Source organism: Eufriesea mexicana, unplaced genomic scaffold (genome assembly GCF_001483705.2).
Source record: "Eufriesea mexicana isolate 0111107269 unplaced genomic scaffold, ASM148370v2 scaffold2087, whole genome shotgun sequence".
NCBI classification, from domain to species: domain Eukaryota; kingdom Metazoa; phylum Arthropoda; class Insecta; order Hymenoptera; family Apidae; genus Eufriesea; species Eufriesea mexicana.
The window spans coordinates 588889-609051 of NW_016910162.1; the positions used below are offsets into that span (position 1 = coordinate 588889).

At 35.0% G+C, this 20163-nt stretch overlaps 4 protein-coding genes across 18 annotated transcripts in view; 3 read left to right on the forward strand and 1 right to left on the reverse strand.

Moving 5' to 3' along the window:
- Window positions 1–12: 12 nt before the first annotated feature.
- Window positions 13–5533, reverse strand: LOC108549577 (gem-associated protein 7). 11 transcript variants are annotated; one of them, XR_001890346.1, is made up of 4 exons: window positions 4428–4603; window positions 3938–4048; window positions 1186–1461; window positions 1029–1100 (listed from the first exon to the last, which is right to left on the reverse strand). XR_001890346.1 is itself a non-coding variant. In XM_017903036.1 (3 exons), exons 1-3 carry the CDS (start codon window positions 4558–4560, stop codon window positions 1349–1351), a joined length of 357 nt encoding a protein of 118 aa, XP_017758525.1. In that variant the 5' UTR covers window positions 4561–4603; the 3' UTR covers window positions 1087–1348. The 11 variants fall into 11 exon arrangements, 10 of the variants coding, with proteins under 10 accessions (XP_017758522.1, XP_017758524.1, XP_017758523.1 ...); XM_017903036.1 differs by having other exon boundaries at window positions 1087–1461; XM_017903037.1 differs by having other exon boundaries at window positions 1087–1461; window positions 3857–4048.
- LOC108549575 (mediator of RNA polymerase II transcription subunit 30) lies at window positions 2223–3754 on the forward strand. Its single transcript, XM_017903028.1, has 5 exons — window positions 2223–2376; window positions 2628–2766; window positions 2855–3262; window positions 3321–3577; window positions 3656–3754. The coding sequence occupies exons 2-5, from the start codon at window positions 2649–2651 to the stop codon at window positions 3752–3754; spliced, it is 882 nt and encodes a 293-aa protein (XP_017758517.1). The 5' UTR covers window positions 2223–2376; window positions 2628–2648.
- LOC108549574 (uncharacterized) lies at window positions 5030–7060 on the forward strand. Its single transcript, XM_017903027.1, has 4 exons — window positions 5030–5075; window positions 5172–5833; window positions 6181–6183; window positions 6497–7060. Exons 1-4 carry the CDS (start codon window positions 5030–5032, stop codon window positions 7058–7060), a joined length of 1275 nt encoding a protein of 424 aa, XP_017758516.1.
- A 7302-nt stretch (window positions 7061–14362) lies between these two features.
- LOC108549559 (RNA-binding protein 24) overlaps window positions 14363–20163 on the forward strand; it is a 39310-nt gene continuing 33509 nt past the window's right edge. The window contains exons 1-3 of one of the 5 annotated variants that reach the window (XM_017902985.1): window positions 14363–14560; window positions 14643–14762; window positions 19424–19820. In XM_017902985.1, coding sequence (XP_017758474.1) covers window positions 19557–19820 — 264 coding nt within the window. In that variant the 5' untranslated portion in view covers window positions 14363–14560; window positions 14643–14762; window positions 19424–19556. Of the gene's footprint in view, window positions 14763–16219; window positions 16241–19423; window positions 19821–20163 lie in introns of those variants that run through there. The other 4 variants (XM_017902987.1, XM_017902984.1, XM_017902989.1 and 1 more) reach the window with 4 other exon arrangements.

Genomic DNA, 20163 nt, shown 5'->3' on the forward strand with positions numbered 1-20163 from the left:
ACACGACGCCTATTGTGCTCGAATAAAGTATCTCGAAGGCAGGATATGAAATAAAATGGAACAGCAAGTTTCTGTACGAATTACATTTATGTCGAACGTTTATAATAGCAACGCAACGAAATTGAAAGAAACGGTTAACAATCTTCTTAATCTCATCATACAATTAGCATACAATTTGTTCCGATCGTTACAAAGAAATAGTTACTGATACAGTTACGATTACCACGTTTATATGTACTGTTTACCTAACAAAAGATAACGAACTCGAAATTATCACCGGGTATTTGAACCTTCTACAGAACACGATTACTCGTTTGATAATTTCTTATCGATTTCCTTCCGCTTGATTGACTTTCCCCTCGTTAGGAATACTTTTACGCATTTCTATCCTGTAATCATTATTGGCGACATTTAAAATCAGAAGAGCGGGTATCACGTTGAATTCGTTACTTCTGGCAATTTTCGGGGCAAGCTTAATATTCGTAAACGTATCCTCGTCGACCCTTATATCCAAATACAATCGTCGATCTTGAAGAAATCTCTCGCTCGATAAAACGACCGTACGATTCCCGAATTTACAAGCGAAAGCTGGCAGATGCCGCTTTACTTCTGCTATGTAAACGTCTCGGACTGCTCTGCAGTGAACGTTCGATGATCTCATCCGATTCCCCGAAAAATTCTCGGAGTATCTGTTTCCATTTCGATTTCCTGAACCGAGATGCAAATGTTCCTCCTCTCTTAACTTCTCGTCGATCCTCGAATTTTTAGCGTCCTTTGATGTGTTGTCAAATATATTCGATTTTAAAGTATGCGTCAATGCTTCGCCTAATGTTGCTACTTGCACGTTAGCGATTTTCGATAAAGAAAAAATTAAACATAGGCCTTTATTTTCGTAAGGACACGGCTGTTTATCATGGCTCAAGAATTTTGGGTTCTCTCCGTTACAGTTTCCAACGCAGGTATCATGGGTTGTCCCTTTCCCACTTAAGGATTCACTCTCAGGTGCTTCAGAGTCGATTCTTCCATTTATGTACTCATCTTGTGCCCTTCCAGCGTTGTTTATAATATTAGAACGAATATCTTGATTTTGAATCGCTTTGCTTTTACAGAACAGAGTAAAATTCGTTAGTATCACAATGCAAAACAATGACTTGCGGAACATTTTAACGAGGACGAAGAACTCACTTTTATTTTTCATTCACGTATCTCGACGCGTTCTGTAACAGTCCTCGACGCGATAGATACTGACTGTGCCAGAAAAACAATGTGAACGCAAAAGCAAGCAAGGTGTATGGGGACTGAAGATTGGGCCGTTATGTCTACTGTGTTCATTTCGTGCGCGCTGACCTTATCTCCTGTTTGGACATAGTTCGAATACCACTGAATTTGGTTCTATCTTTCGAAGAATTTCACGTCGACTTTGATCCTGCGTTCCGAGGGATGTTTCACAACTCGTCTTCTCTACTTAAATGCAGAAATATTGTATAAATATTACTTATATAATTTTAAAACATAAGCGGATGAAAATTAATAATACCTTATAAATACGAATAATGTAAAAAGTTTCTTCTTTCTTTAATAAAGGTGAAATTGCATTTATTATTAAAATTACAATATGTATGTTTATGTAGGAATTTTTCATTAACGCTACTATATAATACAAAGCTGTTACACGAAGTTTATTATAGCATATGTATGTATAATTTATATAATATATTTTAACACGAAGTATCTGTAAAGAGACTACAAATTGAATTTAAAAATTACTATGTACTGACGTTATAAATTTATATGTCGAATAATAAAAGTTTTGAATGGTGGTCGTTTTGAATAGGTGCTGCGGCACTTCATATAGTAAAAATTATTACTCGAATTCCCGATATATGTATTTAGAAATGTATATAAAAATGGAGTATAAAAATAGAACATAATATTCATGAAACCTAACTATATACGATATATAAAGACATACAGTTATTATAAATGTGATTATATTCCATAAATATACGTTTATATATTACGAAGTACGATGAGGTTTCTTGAATTGTAAAAACATTAACCCCATTTAACAATATTATTAATTATAAGCAATTATATTTGCATACTTTCTTTTATTGCAACTTTATATTAATAAAATAGTTACAAAAATAAGAACTAAATCTTACACGTGTAATTATTTAAGTATAATAATGAAAATAGAACGCGTTATGATCATTGACATTACGTGCGCGGTATAGGTGCGCAATGTGATGTCAACAACGTGTGTATAAAATGTAAAACGTGCCTTTTATATTGCACATGTTAGAGGAAATGTGCATATTTTATTATTATTTCTACATTGATGGCGTGATTTTGTAATTTTCCATTTATTATCAAGTAAGAAACATGATTGTATCATAATAGAAATTATTGATTTCGAAAATTAATATAATGTATGACTTATTCACATTTTAATTACTACTTTTCATTGTATTTGAAAATAAATACAAGTAAAATTAAAAACTCTAAATAGCAATATTACCTACATAATTAAAGTACAGAATAAGAAACTAACCTAACTTAACCTAACAATTTTTTAATCGTTGTTTGATTTTGTCCAATGTTAATGCATATTCACAAATATGAAGGTGTGATAAAATTAAAGTAACATGGCTGGTCAACAACATCCATTTCCTTCTGGATTTCCTAATGTACAACAATCTGCAATGAGAACGCAGTTTGGTGGAGGACAAATGGTATCTGGTTTGATGGGTCCACAACAAGGTGGTAAGTACAAGGTGATATAAACATCAATTGAAGAAAATACTTAAAAGGTAAATGTTAAATGAGTACTGTAATATTCACTTCAAAACAGGTATGGTCAGTCCACAACAATTTGGAGTTGGTGTAGGAGTTGGAGTTGGCGTGGGTGGAGTAGGTTCCAATACTATGGGTATACCTAGCGCGCAACAAGTTTTAGCACAGCAACAGCAGCAACAATCTGTTGCAATGCAACAACAAGTACAACAGATGCAACAGCAACAATTACAATTACAACAACAACAGCAAGCTGCAATGGTGCAACAAACTAATGCAGCAGGCAATCAAGCTACAACACCACAAACTCCTGTACCACCTACACAACCACCACCTCAACAACAACAACAAAACAAGGAATTCAACACTGCCAGTTTATGCAGATTTGGTCAAGAAACTGTACAAGATATTGTTAGTCGTACTCTGGAAGTCTTTCAAACCCTGAGAGTTCTCCAACCACCAAATGGTACCTTAAAATTATCTTCATGTATCTTTTGTTATATTATGCAATATAATAATTTTAGGTATGGCACAAGGAGCAAGTTTAGCTAATGAAAAAAAGAATAAAGTACAGGAACAATTAAGAACACTGAAGTTACTATTTAAACGTTTAAGATTGATTTATGAAAAATGTAATGAAAACTGTCAACTTCAAGGTATGGAATATACACATATAGAAAGTTTAATTCCTTTAAAAGAAGAATGGGATATGAAATCGGATGAGAAAAAGACATCTGAAGCATACAGACTCGCTTGTGAAGAAAGCAAAGAAATTATGGAAGTAAGTACAGATTTCAATATACAGAATCAGAAATAAACATTTTTTCATAAATTAAAATGTTGTATTTAACTATTTCAGCAAGTCGTATTAAAGAATAAACATCTTAAAGAAATCATTGACCACTTGAGACGCATTATTTCAGAAATAAATACAATGTTAAATATGCGTCGATCTTGAACTATGAAATGTAAATAAATATTTATATAAGTTATTAAAAAACTGTGTTGAAAAATAAAAGTATTCTGTACTATATAATATCAAAATGTTAGTATTACTTACCTATTTATCGTGTTGAATTAATTTCATTCACATCTAGATAGATAGTATCACTTGCTCTTAAAACAGCTTCTGGAATCTTACCTAATGGTGTTTCTAAGTTTCGTACATATATTTCTAAGCAATCTACATCACAACCTCTAAATTCAGCAGAAACCTGTGTATTTTCATATAGATGAAATTCTGCTTGTTTTCCTGTAACAAATCCATAATTCTTTGATACTACTTTTCAAACACTATTAGTTGATTTTTAAATAATCTTGGTTTTAGTTGCAAATTCATCATATAGCTTTTCATGTCATATATTTATAAAATATTTTATTCGTGACATTTATAATTAATCATAATGTTTAATAGTTGCGTTACATTACATTCGTGTATTAGGCTAAGTATTTTTCATACTGGCGCCACACTTGAGCAATTTTGTATTTAACTATTGTGACTTCCTGTAGAGTAATCATCATATAAACCTATTATACAGGATTATACATTTATAGGAAAATTGAATATGGAAATATTTTTAATAGTCGGTTTATGAAAAAATAAATAGGATCGAAGAAGCAAAGTTTCCTACCAACAATTCCAGTAATTACACGTAGAAATCGTTCACGTAAAAACGCACGTGCTTCTTGTTTTTCAGGAGTCGCAAATTCCATGTTAGTATCATTTTCATTCAATCGTGTATTATCTTCAGTTGATTCGGTCATTTTAGCAGGATATTTGTTAACTTGGAAAAGCAAGAACGCCTTTCATGGCGGAACTACAGCAGTGCGATATGTATAGTGTCGCTATCATGCCCGCCAAACTTGAAATCTAAGATGTTACAATTTAACGTTGCAGCTAAGTGTATTATCCTTTAACTTAATATTCGTATTCAGTTGAAGCATTTACATAAATAATTAATCAATAACTGTAATAATCAAAATATTTATACTAATAATACGACATTATTGAGTATAATTATTATTAAAAAATATCGAACATCTAACATGCATAAGCAGAAACCCACATATCCTAATGAAGAAGTTTAGATTGACATAAATAATATACTTCCGACCATACCTAAAAAACATACTTTCACAAGATAAAAGATGAGGGCTACCCGCAGATTTCGAATTCTGTCGAATAGTTCGCTTAGTTTCTTTTCATTCTCGTTCTATACGTCGCATTGTAACAATGAATTTCCACATCTTCATACTTTTAACCATCGGTATTAACTGCAGTAAGTATTTGCGGTTACTTCACGTATTACCAACGATGGTTTATACATCTATACTTGCTCATATAATTATATCATTAATTATTATTATTTTTCCAGGGCGATGTTACAAAGTCATAGCAGCGACAGAAAACGAAAAAATAATTCACAGATCATTAGGATTAACCACTGGGGACAACAAAGACGTTCAAGCGTTAGAGAAAGAAATATCTTTGACAGATTTGTATTCAAAACAGAATTCGATTAGGTTAGAAGAATTAGATAGAAACGTTAACAGGGGAGTGGATCCGTCAAATAGAAGATCGAAGATTTTGAGAAGCTTAGCTTTCCTAGCTGGTTTAAGTGTTGGTGATTTAGCTGGTGCAGCATCGTCCGACGTAAAAAGTTATGCTAAATTCTCACCATTGAGCGTGAACGTTGGTGCTTCTCGAGTTTCACCTCATGTTGCTGCGATTTACGACCCGTACCCTTACGTGCCGTATCCTTATGTATTTACCACTCCTTTAGGATTTTATCCGTTATGGGATCCACTACGTTTACAATCGATTAGCGGAATACAAAATAATATTCAACCGTTGGTGCAGAATTCACCGCTATTAAACTTGTTGGGGAACAGACCGACTGATGTGTTAGATACCAACGACGAGTATGTGGAAGCGGCACAGAAAATTGAAAATGTCAAATCGTCGAGCAACACCAACAAAGACACTGACAAGAGTGCAGAATTCCAAATGGAAGACAATCGGAACGCGGAAGAGAAGGTAAGGATTTGGTAAGATGAACAAATGGAAATTAGAGCAGAAAATCTTGTAACTTGTGTTTTATTTTGCATTATAATTAAGACAGAGGGGAATAATTATAAATTTATTATATATATATTAGTTTTATAATTATAATTATAATATACATATTATATAATGTTTATATATTATTTTAAATGTTTCATGTAAATATGTTCCTTTATAGAAATTTTTATACAATTTTTTGCCTGTCATGTTATTTCTATGTATTAGTTAATTTAAAAATTGTTCATAGATATTATAATATATCAATATTATTTTTATGAATTTATCATTTACATTAAATTATTTGATTATTTGTAGTAGAGATTGTGAAATTAAAAATTACAGTAAAAATATATTTTTTTGTAGAAATAAAATAGTTAATAATAAAATAAAATTTGCATGAAGTTTCATAAAACTATAACACTGGACACATATTTCAATGCTTGAATATTTACTTGAACATATTAAACATGTTAAACATGAAACTCCAAGATCAATATTTTATAATTAATTATTATAATTAATATACATAGATGTTAATTCTATTTTATATGAAATTGTACATAAAACTGACCTTTGTCATAGGAAGATAAAAGCAATAAATTTTAACAATCTATGATATTTATGTTTTATTAACAGAAATCATCTCCTGGCAACACATGCAATATGGAGAAAGGACTCAAAGCTAAACAGGGTAGCTCAGAGAAAAGTGTATTCAAGGAACATGAAAGTGCTGATGCCTCGTTAACGACACTAGGTTTACGGGCTATAAATACAACAGAACAAATAGCCTCTACCAACACGACCCGTGGAAATACAACTCAGATTCCTGATACGTCGGTGACAATGAGCTCCGCGCAAAATTCGACAATGCACAATAACCGAACAACTCCACAATTTTACGGCTACTACGGTGGATATCCACAGAACATAAACCACATAGAGCTAACCACGGAAACGTACGAACAGAAATATCATGGTTACGAACATATTAATTACAACCTACCCACGTACGAGAAACCGGTGAATTTTTATTCAGACGAAAGATACAACTATTACCCTGCCCCACCTGTTGATTCTTACCCAAGTCAATTTCATCAGGAACACATCCCGGAATACCATTCCAACCACTTCAAGAGATTTTTGTATACCTCAGCCAATACACCGCCATTTGTCAACAGCGATTTCAGACCTGTGGTGTAAAATTATTGTTACGTATCTATATCGTAAAATATAATATAATAATACTGTAAGAACACGTGGATGATGAGAAAAGAAATACAATATTTTACATCGAGGAGTTATTAGAATAATTTCAGTAAAATATTTTGGAAACGTGTAATTGAGTATTTTGACAAATTAAATAATAAAATGATTATAAAATCGATCAGTCGGCTAGTTTATGTATAATCTGTATCTTGTATATACTCTAGTTGAATGTAAATAATTACGTTCTTCGTATATTATACCAATATCGTTATTGACTGTCTGTGACGCCGGATAGGACAGTAATAATTGCTGGTTGCTCCGTTAGAATGTTGACAGAATTCTACTAACGAACACGTGTTCACTTATTTTAGAGAATTTTGTAAAATAGAGAAGTTTATAAAATATTGTTAATATGGACCTCAAAGGACTGAAAGTGTTTCTTTTATTTCTTAATTTAACATTTGTATGTAATTTTTACGTGTTTGCAAGTAAGTATTACATTTTATTTAACATTTCTATTTAAGTGTTTTATAAAAAATATTATAGAATATTATAGAATAATATTATAGAATAACTCTCAGCTGATTATAAAATTAAAATATTAAGTAAATTAAAGTATATTGTAGTATAGTTTATTATAATAACTATATTGAAAAGTTTTTAAAATTTGTATATTCTTAAATTTTTTAATTATTAACAATTGTAGTTGCTTTAAGTGACTATAAAATTCCAAAATTAACTAAGTTAAACTATATTATATTTTATTAACTATATTACACTATATTATAATGTAGTCAATTACAGTGACTAAATTAACTAAATTAATTAAAATGAATATTAATTAAATACTAAAGTTTTCACATTCCTAAATTTTTAAATTACTAACAATTGCAATTAATATTATAATATATTTCACTATAAAATAAGGTATATTCATTCTTTTACCATTTTTGCTACTAGACGTATAACAAAATATTTATTTCATATCAACAACATCTACCATTCCAGAAATACATCCATCGACAAATGCTCGCAGTGTGAATGACTCGTCACCGAAATTAACGACACTTTCCCCGATATTAAAAAGAAAAGCTAATGGCACTTTTACGACACGGAACGAACCCCAAAATTCCTGGGAAGGATTCGAAATTTATGCAGAAACGTATAAACCCACGAATTTTTTCTCTCCCAACGAGGACACCAAGCCAAACGAAAACTGGAATGTGGATTCGAACTCACAGTTACATCATCGATCACCTTCCACATCTCCAAATTCACCATCCGATTCCCCAGAGAAGAAGCAAACAAGTTCCTGGCGCTTATTTGACAAACGATCGATTAAAAGCAGTACGAATAACAGAAACACCAGGAAAAACAGAGGAGAAAGGAGAAGAGAGAAACAAAGGAAAGCAAATGTGTTGGGACGATTGTTAATGAACAACCCCATGAACAAGAACGACGAGGATATCCAAGACGATTATATAGAAGACGAAGTCGACGATTATTTCAGGGGTGTGAACAAAAAGAAAATGAATTGGGAAGCGTTTCAGAACGAAGATGGGTCAAGTGTGATGGAGCTAATTGCTCTCGATGCAAGACACAAGACAAACACGTACCCAATACACGACGAGCAACAGCAATGATCAGCTCCCATACACGTTCAGAAAATCCTTTATCCCTGATGATGAACGATACATTCAGATTACAAGATATCGATACTTGCATAAAATCTAGATCTCATGATAGATAGCCTCATCCATATAAAATCCCTGACGATGAACAATAAATTCAGATTATAAGACATATTGGATAAAATTTAGACCTAGATAGTCTCACGAAGAGTCCATGCAGAAAAGCAGTCGAATTTTGTGTAGATTTCAAAGTATTTAGAACAGAAATATTGGACATTTATCAGGTATCGTTTGTTTCTTCAAAGATTTTCATTTTGCAGTAATCTTTTCATCTCTTCCTCGGTGCCAGGATCAAATGTTCATTTTGATCAAAAAATTCGAAGTCATAGCTTCGTTTCTGCCATATACTTGGTATCGTAATTTGTAAATTAAAAGAATCTTCTGCTTTTCTTCTTCTTCGTCAAATACGGATTGTTTGGACAATTGTTCCTGGATTGGACAGTTGGCTCAGGTTGCTACTACTGTCTATGGTGAGGGGAAAATCATGGAGTGTGGGAAGTCATCGTCATCTACAAAATCGGACAAAAACGGTATAGAAATTCTTTTTAATTGTCGATTAATCAGCAAACTCAGAGTCTACCAATCGGACAGCGTGGCTCGCAGGGAAGAAACCTGTTTTATTTTCGGACGAGTTTGGAGGGCTGGGCTCCTCGTCTATTTCGAGAAGGCCGCCACTGCTGGTATTGTGTTTCTAAAGACGCGAATACTTTGCAGCTTTTACGAATGGTTTTTCACAAAGAAAATTTTTCTGTCTCGATCTTTGTTCAGGCAAACTGCAAAAAAAACGTTATTCTTTTATTTGTATTCGTTGGTGGATTTTCTCAATTAAATTCCGCTTCTATTTTTAAATATATATTAAAATAGAATTATTAACAATTAGAAAATGGTTCAGAAACTTACAAAGGTATTTTTATTCGTGTTGAGAAATTTTCCAAAATTTGGAAACTGATTATGATATAGTTAAAAATATAGAAGTGATATATTGCTTAAAAAAAACAAATGTTTACATATGCACAAGTATTGTTTAAATTTTTGGAACTTATTATAATGTAATTAAAATGAATTTTTTGATATAATGAATTTCGAAGCACAATGTATTAAAAATATAAGATTTTGGAAAATTTTTTAATTAATTATAATATAATTAGTATAAGCTAATTTCTTGCTCCATATATTTTAAAAATGTATATTAATATCGGAAATAGTTTTTATATATTTATGTACAAGAGTGTGGATAATTAAGAAATTACGAAATTTTTAATTCGGGAGTAATTATAATATAATATAATTAGTATAAGCGTGATAAGATTGGCATTGTTTTAACAAAATGTAGGAAACACTGGTAAAAAAAACAATGGTTATTTTAAAGCTTAATACACGTATAGGGGTAGTCCCGATATACTGGCACAGTATTGCGTGCACGATTATGCAATAAGCAAATAGGAAACGATCAACTTCCTTCACGGAAGCGTTAACTCTTTTTTGAGGGGACTGCGGGGTGCCGATATTATCGCTGCTAATGGACATAGCTCCTCAGAAAGCACGTAGATTATCTATTACACAAGACTACAGGTTGCCAAAGGGTGCCACTTAATTGCTTTCAATAGTATATTACAATGCCAATATCAGTGATCTTGTTCAATTCTTTTAATGGTATACAAAATGTTATTTTCTTCTAAATATAAATTTGCTGCATTCTAACCTCTTGCACTTAACTGTTCCATTTAATCAATTTCAATATTGTATGTGTAATAATAATATCAAAGGTCTCCTTCATCAATTCTTCCAAACCTCATGTGACACAGCATTAGTAAGAAAATGTAATCTTCTTCAAAATACCACTTTATGTATTCTAACCTATATGATATCAATGTGTCATATCAATGGCTTTACTGAATTCTCAAGTCATATGACAAAAGATTAATAACAGAATGTAATCTTCTTACAAATATTGGTTTGTGTTTTCTAATCTACAGCATTTAGCTGTTCTATTTAATCAGCTTCAATATTGTACTGTAACAACAATATGAATGATCTTATTCAATTCCTTCAAGAAAATGGATTAATAACAAAGTGTAATCTTCTATAACATACAAGTTTGTATATTCTAATTTATTGCATTTAACTGTTCCACTAAATTAGTCCCAATGTTATGTTGCAATGATCTCCTTACCCAATTCTTTCAAGTCATATATAAAAGGATTAATAACAAAATGTGATCTTTTCTAAAGTACTAGTTTGTGTATTGTAATATGTAGCATTTACCAGTTCCACTTAACTAATGTTATATTGTTAATGTTATATTGCAATGATCTCCTTATCTAATTTTTTCAAGTCATATGGCAAAATATTAATAACAAAATGTAGTCTCTTCTAAAATACTAGTTTGTGTATTGTAACATGTAACATTTAAGAGTTCCACCTAATTAGTCTCAATGTTGTATTCCAATGATCTCCTCATCCAATTCTTTCAAGTCATATGTAAAAAGATTAATAACAAAATATGGTCTTTTCTAAAATACTAGTTTGTGTATTGTAATATGTAGCATTTAATAGTTCCACTTAATTAGTCTCAATGTTGTGTTGTAACAACAATATCAAAGATCTCCATCAATTCTTTCAATATCATTGAACAAAGAATTAGTAAGAAAATGTAATCTTCTCCAACAACAGGTTTGTGTATTCTAATCTATAACATTTAATTGTTGCACTTAATCAGATTCAATACTATATCATAACTGGAATATCAATGATTTCTTTAGTCAATTCTTTCAAGTCATGTGACAAAGGATGAATAAGAAAATGTACTTTCTTCGACACACATATTTGTGCATTCTAACCTATTACATTCAGCCATATAGCATCCAATAGTTTGTCACGGTGGTATCTATGCGATCAGATTAGAGTGTGTCTCTTTATGTCTAAATATATACCGGGTGTCAGGGTTGAACGCCCTGGGATTTCCGGTCTCCATCGTGCGCACTTTGATTTTCCGTTTTTTTTCTACTTTCAGTATATGCACTTACGCCCTCTTCATCTCGTGTCACTGTCTCGCTTGCGTCCACCTCTCTCTACGTCGCTCACGATTTTTTCCACGCGAAACCTAATAGCCTTGCATCCTCTAGGACACTTCAGGACTATTTCCTGCGTGTCGGACGAACCGGATGAGAAACCGCAAATGTAAAACCCCACAGGGTGTTTTAGTAAAACGATAAGCGAATATTGCTACCGTGTATATACGGAGGGACACTGATTGAAAGACCAATTCGAAGTTTAACGACACATGGTTTTCATCGTGGTTTATGGACTTTCCAGTGGAGGAGGGTGGAAAGAGTAGATAAAAAAGAACGAGGAATGTAAGAATGCTATGAAGATATATATTGACCCTTTTTATAAGACCTTTAAACATATTCCTCAGAGTTCTTTGTCGAATATTTTATCTTATCTTATCGTGTATTTTACATCTTATTGAATATTTATGCACATTTGCAGCCAGGTTTTTCTCGCACAAGGCTTCAATACTTTTGTGAATATACCAATGCGTGTTTGCAAGAGCATTTTAATCTTCTAATGGATTCTATACAAAATTTCAACGTTCCTTATTAATAGCAATTTTTATCCAAGTTTTTCAAATTTTCTGTGTCCAGATAGAATAACAGATAATTAAAATTTATAAAATAAATGAGACATAAATTATTACAAATATACAAATTTATAAATTTATGATAACATTATAATTGTTTAAAGATTAGTAATCAAAATTTAAATGTTACTTGAAATATAAATATAAAATAATAAATAATACAAAATTTTTGAATTTATGATATTACACTGGACAAAAAACAAGTAATCCAAATTCAAATGAGATGTGAAATATTATAATCACAAAAATTTATAAATTTGTAATAATATTATTGTAAAGAAGTTTTCCAAACTTTAACCACATATTGAATAGAGAAGCAAATAATCAAAATTGGAGTAAGATATGAAATATTACAAGTATACAAATTTACAAAGTTATTGTAATATTACAATACAAAAATTTGTCATAGGAAGGTCTTACACGTGAACAATGAAGATGTCGGGTTCATCTCCCGGAGCCTCAACGTTCCTTAAGGGACGCACCTCATCGAGTATGCAACAACGTAGCAACGTACACGTAGGTACCTACGAAATATGCTTCGGATACACTCGTTTTGAACTTGGTGCACATGCACACAGAGGCGAAAAAGGTTCGTTCTGTGTGGTAAATGCACTATGCTCGGGTAAGAACCGCGGCTTCGTGTATGGGGGACGACAGAGAAGAGAGACAGCTGTGGGGCAGCTGGCAGCGCGTGCCACGAACCTATGGGGTCTCCTTCAAACGCAGACGACGATGATATCCTATACTTCGTGACACGTAACTTACGGCAGGTTTCGAACAATGCAACGAACGGAGGTTACCGATCGCGCAGAATCGAAGAAGAGATTGGTTAAATTATCTCCAACACGACTGCCAATCAGATCATTTATAAACCCCACTCTCGCCTCCATCTGATTCCTTTGTTCAATACACGCTCTAAAAATAGTCATAGAAATAAAAATAACAGAAATGATAAAATATAAATATAATATAAATTCCAAAAATGTCAATGTAAATTTTACGTACAATTTTTATTTAGTAACCAGTAAAAAATTTTATTACCTTTTCGATTTATCGTTACCGCTATTGTCCATTTTTCGAAAATTATTTTACTCGTTTATGGAAAGTGAGGACGAGGTACTAGCATTGTGTGAGATTGAACGGGACGTTAGGCTTCCTTGAAAGTTTTTCACCCGCTTCAAAGAAAAGAGATCAGCGGGTTCAAAGCCTTCGGGGGAGCGTTTTAGCCTAGTGAACATCTGCCGTCGTCTGCAACGATAATAATTCGAACAGCTGATACTCCTCGACGGACCACCGCCTTGCCTCGTGGATCCTGTAGGATCATTTCGGACTGCCACTTCCGAAGGCTGTCGAAAGTGCAGCAGTATCGTATTGTCTTGGAACACTGCTACATTTTACTCCAAAAATTGTTCGTGCTATAACGGACATCAAAGAAGATATAAATGACAAGGAACAGTATGGCTGTACGTATAAAAGTTAACGGACAATGTCTTCTGCTTGTTTTTCCACCTATTACAAGAAGCTGAGTAATGGTGTCATAAATTTTGAAAATGGAATAAACGAATGGTCGTATCGATAAATATGTATCTCGTGGTGAATGAATAATCGTCAATAGTGAAAATGAAAATATTACCTTACTTTATTATTTCCCTCTTTCACACGAATCAAAATATCAACGAGAAACCGTGTATTATTATTGAAAAGTAAGTACACGATATTTCGCATGGCGACAATAATTCGAAAAATTTCAAACCACTGTTAATCAGCATTTAAAATCCTTCCACGAGGTAAAATGACGAAAGATTTGTCAACACGTCGTCACTAGTCGATTCTACTTTTTGCATCTCATTCGTGTCTCGTTCGGTCGTCGTTACGCTACGCTACTGGTACTGAGGAGTGGTGGGGGGCCGAGCGGACCAATAGAAAGAGAAATCGCCGAAGAACCCGGCGAACTGGCGCGCAGCACGGTAACCGCAAACTTAAAGGCAGTTCGGTACTCGCACGTGGGCCTTCGTTCGTGTCGGATGTGTGCGCGTACGAAAAATCGCCAATTGTAACGGACATCGTCAGTTACTACGTACGTGTCATCAACAGTGTTTCGCGTTAAAATCATCGCCCATAAAAGGTGTCAAATCTCAGGAAAATCTCTCCGATTTCGTAGTAATGAGTAAAATTTCTTCGTAACGCGAACGTCTGTTGAACGTGTGAATTAATTTGTAACATCGGTTTTATCACCAAATAGATTATTTCACGGCTAGAAGGATACCCACGTTATTGGAGTGAATTTTTTCCTGGTGTTTTTTATTGGGATTAAAAAGCAACATTCTAGTGCATCTGGTGACAGTGCTGCGAAAAGTTCGAGGTGCGTATTAGAAACTCGTCTTGATTTTGCACGAATATTTTATCGAAGTTTGATTGCCCAACCGCGTACAAACATATTCGATATTGTAGCGCTCCGACAAGTTATAATTAGGGGGTCATTGCGTACACGTTACATCGCACAATTAAGACCCAATATTTTTTTTGTAAATATTATGACGTAATCCTCTCTTGCTTGTTTCTCAAGTTTTCCCAACAATTATTTGTTGCAAATTTCACGAATCTATGCATTACATATACAGTGTTTTAACGAATTCTGATCGATGCTGGAAAAACACGAACGTTGGATATCCCTATATTGAAATAACAATTTAATAAGATACGCGATGTGTCTAGGGTTTGTAGAATATGTCCAGAAAATACTGTTTATCCGATGGCCAAATGTTTCGGCGAGGCCATCTTGCGTGTTCGTAAAACGATCTGCTTATTCTCTCGGTCGCTCCTCTTTCACCCCCGTTGCAGCGGTCTCGTCGCGACAAAGGGGTACACGACGACGGGCACGTGTACCACAACGTTTATTAATAAACCTCGACGTCGGCTCGACGATTTCTCTTTAGCAGAAGGCCTGGAAACGTGTGCAGGTGATTACAGCCGTCTGGCGTAAATGAACGGGGAACCATAATTTTCTTTTTTCCATTTCCTGGCTATTCGTTGAGTATACCATCTTAGGATCTTTATCGATAAATTCAACACGTAAAATTTTGCTTTCGAATTTTATTAAAATAATATAAATTATAAATTCTTTAATTTATTTAAAATTGCTAATATTACAATTAATATAATAATCGAATAATAAGGTTAATAGTTAGTGTGTCATTTTTCGAACATTCTATAATTGTATGATATTTTTACTATAGTTTATTTATTATTCGTTGAAAGTAATATATAGTTCATATCTAAGTTTTGTCAGTCGGAGATTGTTTTTAAATTATTTATATATATATTGTTCTAAGAATAGCAACAATTAAATTTGCACGATTCGAAATAACGTTAACGCATACGTTCTTCAAGAACGATCATTGTAAATTACGTTTCAACGAGCGTCCGTGCGAGATACGAATATTTTTACATTTTCAATACCACTCATCGCGGGTAATTATCAAAGCAACGCGTTAAAAGTGAAATTTTATATATTCGTGTAACAATATCATTCGATGCACGTTTCAAAGGTTTCTCTTGGAGATTTTTTCCACGGCACGCGGGCAGAGCCGGGCACCGTCCCGTGTTTTCTAAAACTCTGGCCTTTGCGACTTTGGCCGAGAAGATATTTTAGTGCGTTTCGTCGAGCGCGTGGCAATCGGCCAGTGTCGAATGCGCGAGGCTGCGCAGTGATCAAAACGCGATTGTGGCGGAGTCTTTTCTCGATTGTATCGAAACCATTTCTATGCAGTTGCTACGTTACATCCGATTCGAAATTTTAGGTTACGTATGACCGTCTACGTATATCTATCTACGTATCAGGTGATCAATTGCAACGAGATGAATTCTTATATTATATTCTCGATTAATTTCGCTCGTACGATATAACCTATTTCTCTCGACTCGCGAGGTAACCTACAATTTCCCGTACCATCGAATCGATGTATTTAATACTCCGAAATTTTCAACGACAGAACATTAGGTGACCAATTGCAACGAGATATATTCTCGATTAATTTCAGTTGTTCGATATAACTTATTTATTTTGACTCGCGAGGTAACCTACAATTTCCCGTACCATCGAATCGATGTATTTAATACTCCGAAATTTTCAACGACGGAACATTAGGTAACCAATTGCAACGAGATATATTCTCGATTAATTTCAGTCGTACGATATAACCTACTTCTTTTGACTCGCGAGATGATCTACAATTTCTCATGCCAACGAATCGATGTATTTAATACTTCGAAATTTTTAACAATGGAATATTATGTGACCAATTGCAACGAGATATATTCTCGATTAATTTCGGTCGTACGATATAACCTATTTCTTTCGACTCGCGAGGTAATCTACGATTTCCCGTAACATCGAATCGATGTATTCAATACTTTGAAATTTTCAACGACGGAATATTTATTTACCGGGGCTGTTTGTAAACGGCCCATTTTCAAACAGAGTTGTAAAGTTGAATTTATTTACACACGATCGAGCTGATTTATGAGACAGCCGGCATAGTTGTCATCCCGTACAGCTGTTGTAATGGTAGGTTATGTTACCTGAAAGGTTGGCCCTGCCATCGTGATTTCTATTAAAAGGAAAGTTTGCAAAATGCATATCGTCCAGGTTATTCCGCGCAGCTTTCAAATAAATTAAGCGATGACATTTATTTTCTCTATAAAAATCGGCTGATTTATAGAAATCTCGGGTTGCCGATATTACTTTTAATAAAATCGTTTTACTCCACTCGGTGTGAAGATTCTTGTGCACTGAACCAAATGCACAAACGTTCCCGTTTTAAATAACTTTCTAATTTTGAATCTTACTCGAATCTTCCACACGCAGCGTTTTCTTTCGAGATTTCCCGCCTTTTCCGTTCCCAATGGAATATTTCATCCAATTAAATATCAAAATTAACAAAATTTCGCTGACAACGAAATAACCTAAAAATTCCGGAATATTCAGATCTAAGTTGGACGGGAGTGATATTTTAAATCCAATTATCAACACTAACGAAATTTCGCGCGCAACGATACATCGAAATAACCTAAAAATTCCGGAATGTTCGGATCTTAGTTTCCCCAAGAGGTTCAGTGCTCCAGCTATTTGAAAGTTTGAAAGGGTACCCAGGCTGTACCAAAACGCCTCCTATCCGATCTTTGGTCACCGGAATACCTGGATCCCGGTATACCCGAAAGTCCCCGCAGCTGGCCCCAACTTGGCCGGGTAGCGTGTTCGATAAACGAGTTAGAAAAAATGGTGGAATTGTAAGAGCACACGGTATTTATCAACCACGTACGTAACACGGTCGTTGCTTCCACGGTAGCTGAATTCAGAAAAGCGGCCTTTATGCTCGACCGAACGTCCCAGCGTAGTTGCGTTTGGTTCTAGGATGAGGAAAGAGGGAGAAAGGGAGGAAAAGAGAAAGAGCAACGATGGTGGAGGAGGAGGAGCCCGATGGCAATACAACAATATGATTATACGGCGTGCTGCACCGGTTTTCTGCAGCAGCTGCCGTCGTTTTGGGGGATCCGACAGAAACACACGACGAGGAAGGGCCGTCCTGGCGAAGTAGTGCACTGTCACGGATGGTGCTAGTAGTGGTGAGGCAGGTGGGGAGGGGGTCGCGAGGGGGGAGGGGTGGGGGTCGGAAGAGAGTGTAGGGCCCACTTTGCAGGGCCCGTGTGCCCGGTGTGCACAATATGAGTGTGAGAAAGAGGGAGTGAAAGAGCGAGGAAAGGAGGAAGGAGGAAAAAAAGCGAAAGAGAGGGCCCCTTCTGTAGAGACCTCTATCCTTGCCTGCAGCATTGCAGAAACTCGAAAGCCGAGCCACGAAAAATACCCTACTACCTAGGTTCGGCCAGGCAGTTTTGCTCCTCGCAAGAAGCAAAACTGGCTCCCTTTTCAGGCCGTTACCGAGCCTTGAATGGAGGTCAGGGTCCCTTCTCTCCTTGCCCTTTTCTTCTTCTTCAAGGTACCTTTCCGTGTCCTTCTTGCGGCCACACCAGTGCTGCCTGTTTCTCTTCTTCTTCCCGACAGGCTCTCGCCGGTTTTCCCCGGTATACAGGGGTCCGGCTTCCGCGCAGAAGGGGATTTTTATCTGTTCCCTTTATATGCACGAAGGAGTCATCGATTCGAGGGAATTGAGAGAAGAGGGTAGAACAGTACTCGGAGTATCTCGCTAAGAGAAACCGTTTATTTTTCTCTTTCTTTCGTTGTCCTATGTCGTAGGACATGCGAAATCGTTTCTTACACGAACGGCACGTGTATGTGTCCTCGCTTCTGCCTGTGTTCGTGCATTTTACGAAGATCATGCGGGGCGATGCGATTCTTCGAGGGTCGTGCATCACTAGTATTAAATTCTAAGCGTGTACCTTCTGCTTTTCCCTGCGCAGTCTGCTCCCTTTCAAACTTTACAGCCCCTCTCTGCCATTTTGTCTCTGGGAAAAAGCTTTTCTACTATAATTCCTATTAATCCTAATTAACCACGTCGCCCTCAAAATAATTATCACTCACCCGACTTGCTGCCATTTTTATTATACAAAATTTCAAGCAATCATACCTCGTGCGAATTAAATTATTTCGGGCGTACCCGAATTTTAGGCGAAATTTTTATAAATGCGAAATAACTTTCTTTTCTCGATAAATATTCAATTGAGGTTATGTTATATAATGATTAATAATAATTTTATTCCCGTCGAGTAATTTTTACAGGGTACGTTAATTATTCTGATTAGGAAAAATTTGGAAAAAGGTACTCGTCAATTGAAGACGTTATAGGTTATGTTACAAGAATAGATCGACACGGTTGATGTCTAACCAAAATTATTTTCTCATAGTAATTTTATTTCTGTCGAGTAATTTGTACAGGGTACGTTAATTATTGTAATTAGGAAAAATTTGGAAAATAATACTCGTCTATCGAAGACGTTAAAGGTTATGTTACAAGAATAGATAGACACGGTTGATGTTTAATTAAAATTGTTTTTTTTTCGTTGCAGAGAACCAAATCTCCAGTCGTCTAAATGCTGCTAAGCCTACGACGTAATTAACGTTGACCAAAGTACCACAGACGGTGTCAAAATTGAGCAGGTCGTCCTCCCGTCCGGCGGTGATCTCGCCAAAATTTGGAGGATGTTGATGCCTGGTGCCGCTGGGCTCAGTGCCGTCGGTGCGGTTGGGGCGCCAGGGCCGGACGAGTTAGTCTCGGGCCTCGGTGCATTAGCCGGCACCACTCCTCAGCAGAAAGACACCACATGGACGAAACTTTTCGTGGGAGGCTTGCCCTATCACACCACCGACAAGAGTCTCAGGGAACATTTCAACGTGTACGGCGACATCGAGGAGGCTGTGGTCATCACCGACAGGCAGACCGGGAAAAGTAGAGGTTATGGTTTCGTAAGTATCCTATACACCATATTTCACGTATTTCGTCAGTTTTCTTGATTGATAGTCGTTGCTGTGAACTGTTTTGAGTTTGTGGATAGCTTAGAGTGAGTAGTTTAACTATATTTTCATTTGTATCGTAATTTTGAAATTGTACGTGTATTAAATCGTAACGGGTTTTCAATAACAATTTTACAGTGAGATGTACAACGTACAAGTGAAAGGATCGATAGTAATTCATTTTTTAAATTGGATAGTAATTCACGATTATGCATAGAATCGAAATTATTTCCGATTTTTAATAGAAAATTTTATTTTTGTAATTTTATATATTTTTATTTTATTTTTATTTTTA

Excerpts from the sequence above, each read along its gene's own strand:
- LOC108549577 (XM_017903033.1), bottom strand. The coding sequence starts at position 1,198 with ATGAAAAATAAAAGTGAGTTCTTCGTCCTCGTTAAAATGTTCCGCAAG.
- LOC108549575 (XM_017903028.1), top strand. The coding sequence starts at position 2,649 with ATGGCTGGTCAACAACATCCATTTCCTTCTGGATTTCCTAATGTACAA. Across the intron at positions 3,263-3,320 it reads AGTTCTCCAACCACCAAATG|GTATGGCACAAGGAGCAAGT; the intron begins GTACCTTAAAAT and ends TAATAATTTTAG. Across the intron at positions 3,578-3,655 it reads AAAGCAAAGAAATTATGGAA|CAAGTCGTATTAAAGAATAA; the intron begins GTAAGTACAGAT and ends TAACTATTTCAG.
- LOC108549574 (XM_017903027.1), top strand. The coding sequence starts at position 5,030 with ATGAATTTCCACATCTTCATACTTTTAACCATCGGTATTAACTGCA. Across the intron at positions 5,076-5,171 it reads AACCATCGGTATTAACTGCA|GGCGATGTTACAAAGTCATA; the intron begins GTAAGTATTTGC and ends TTATTTTTCCAG.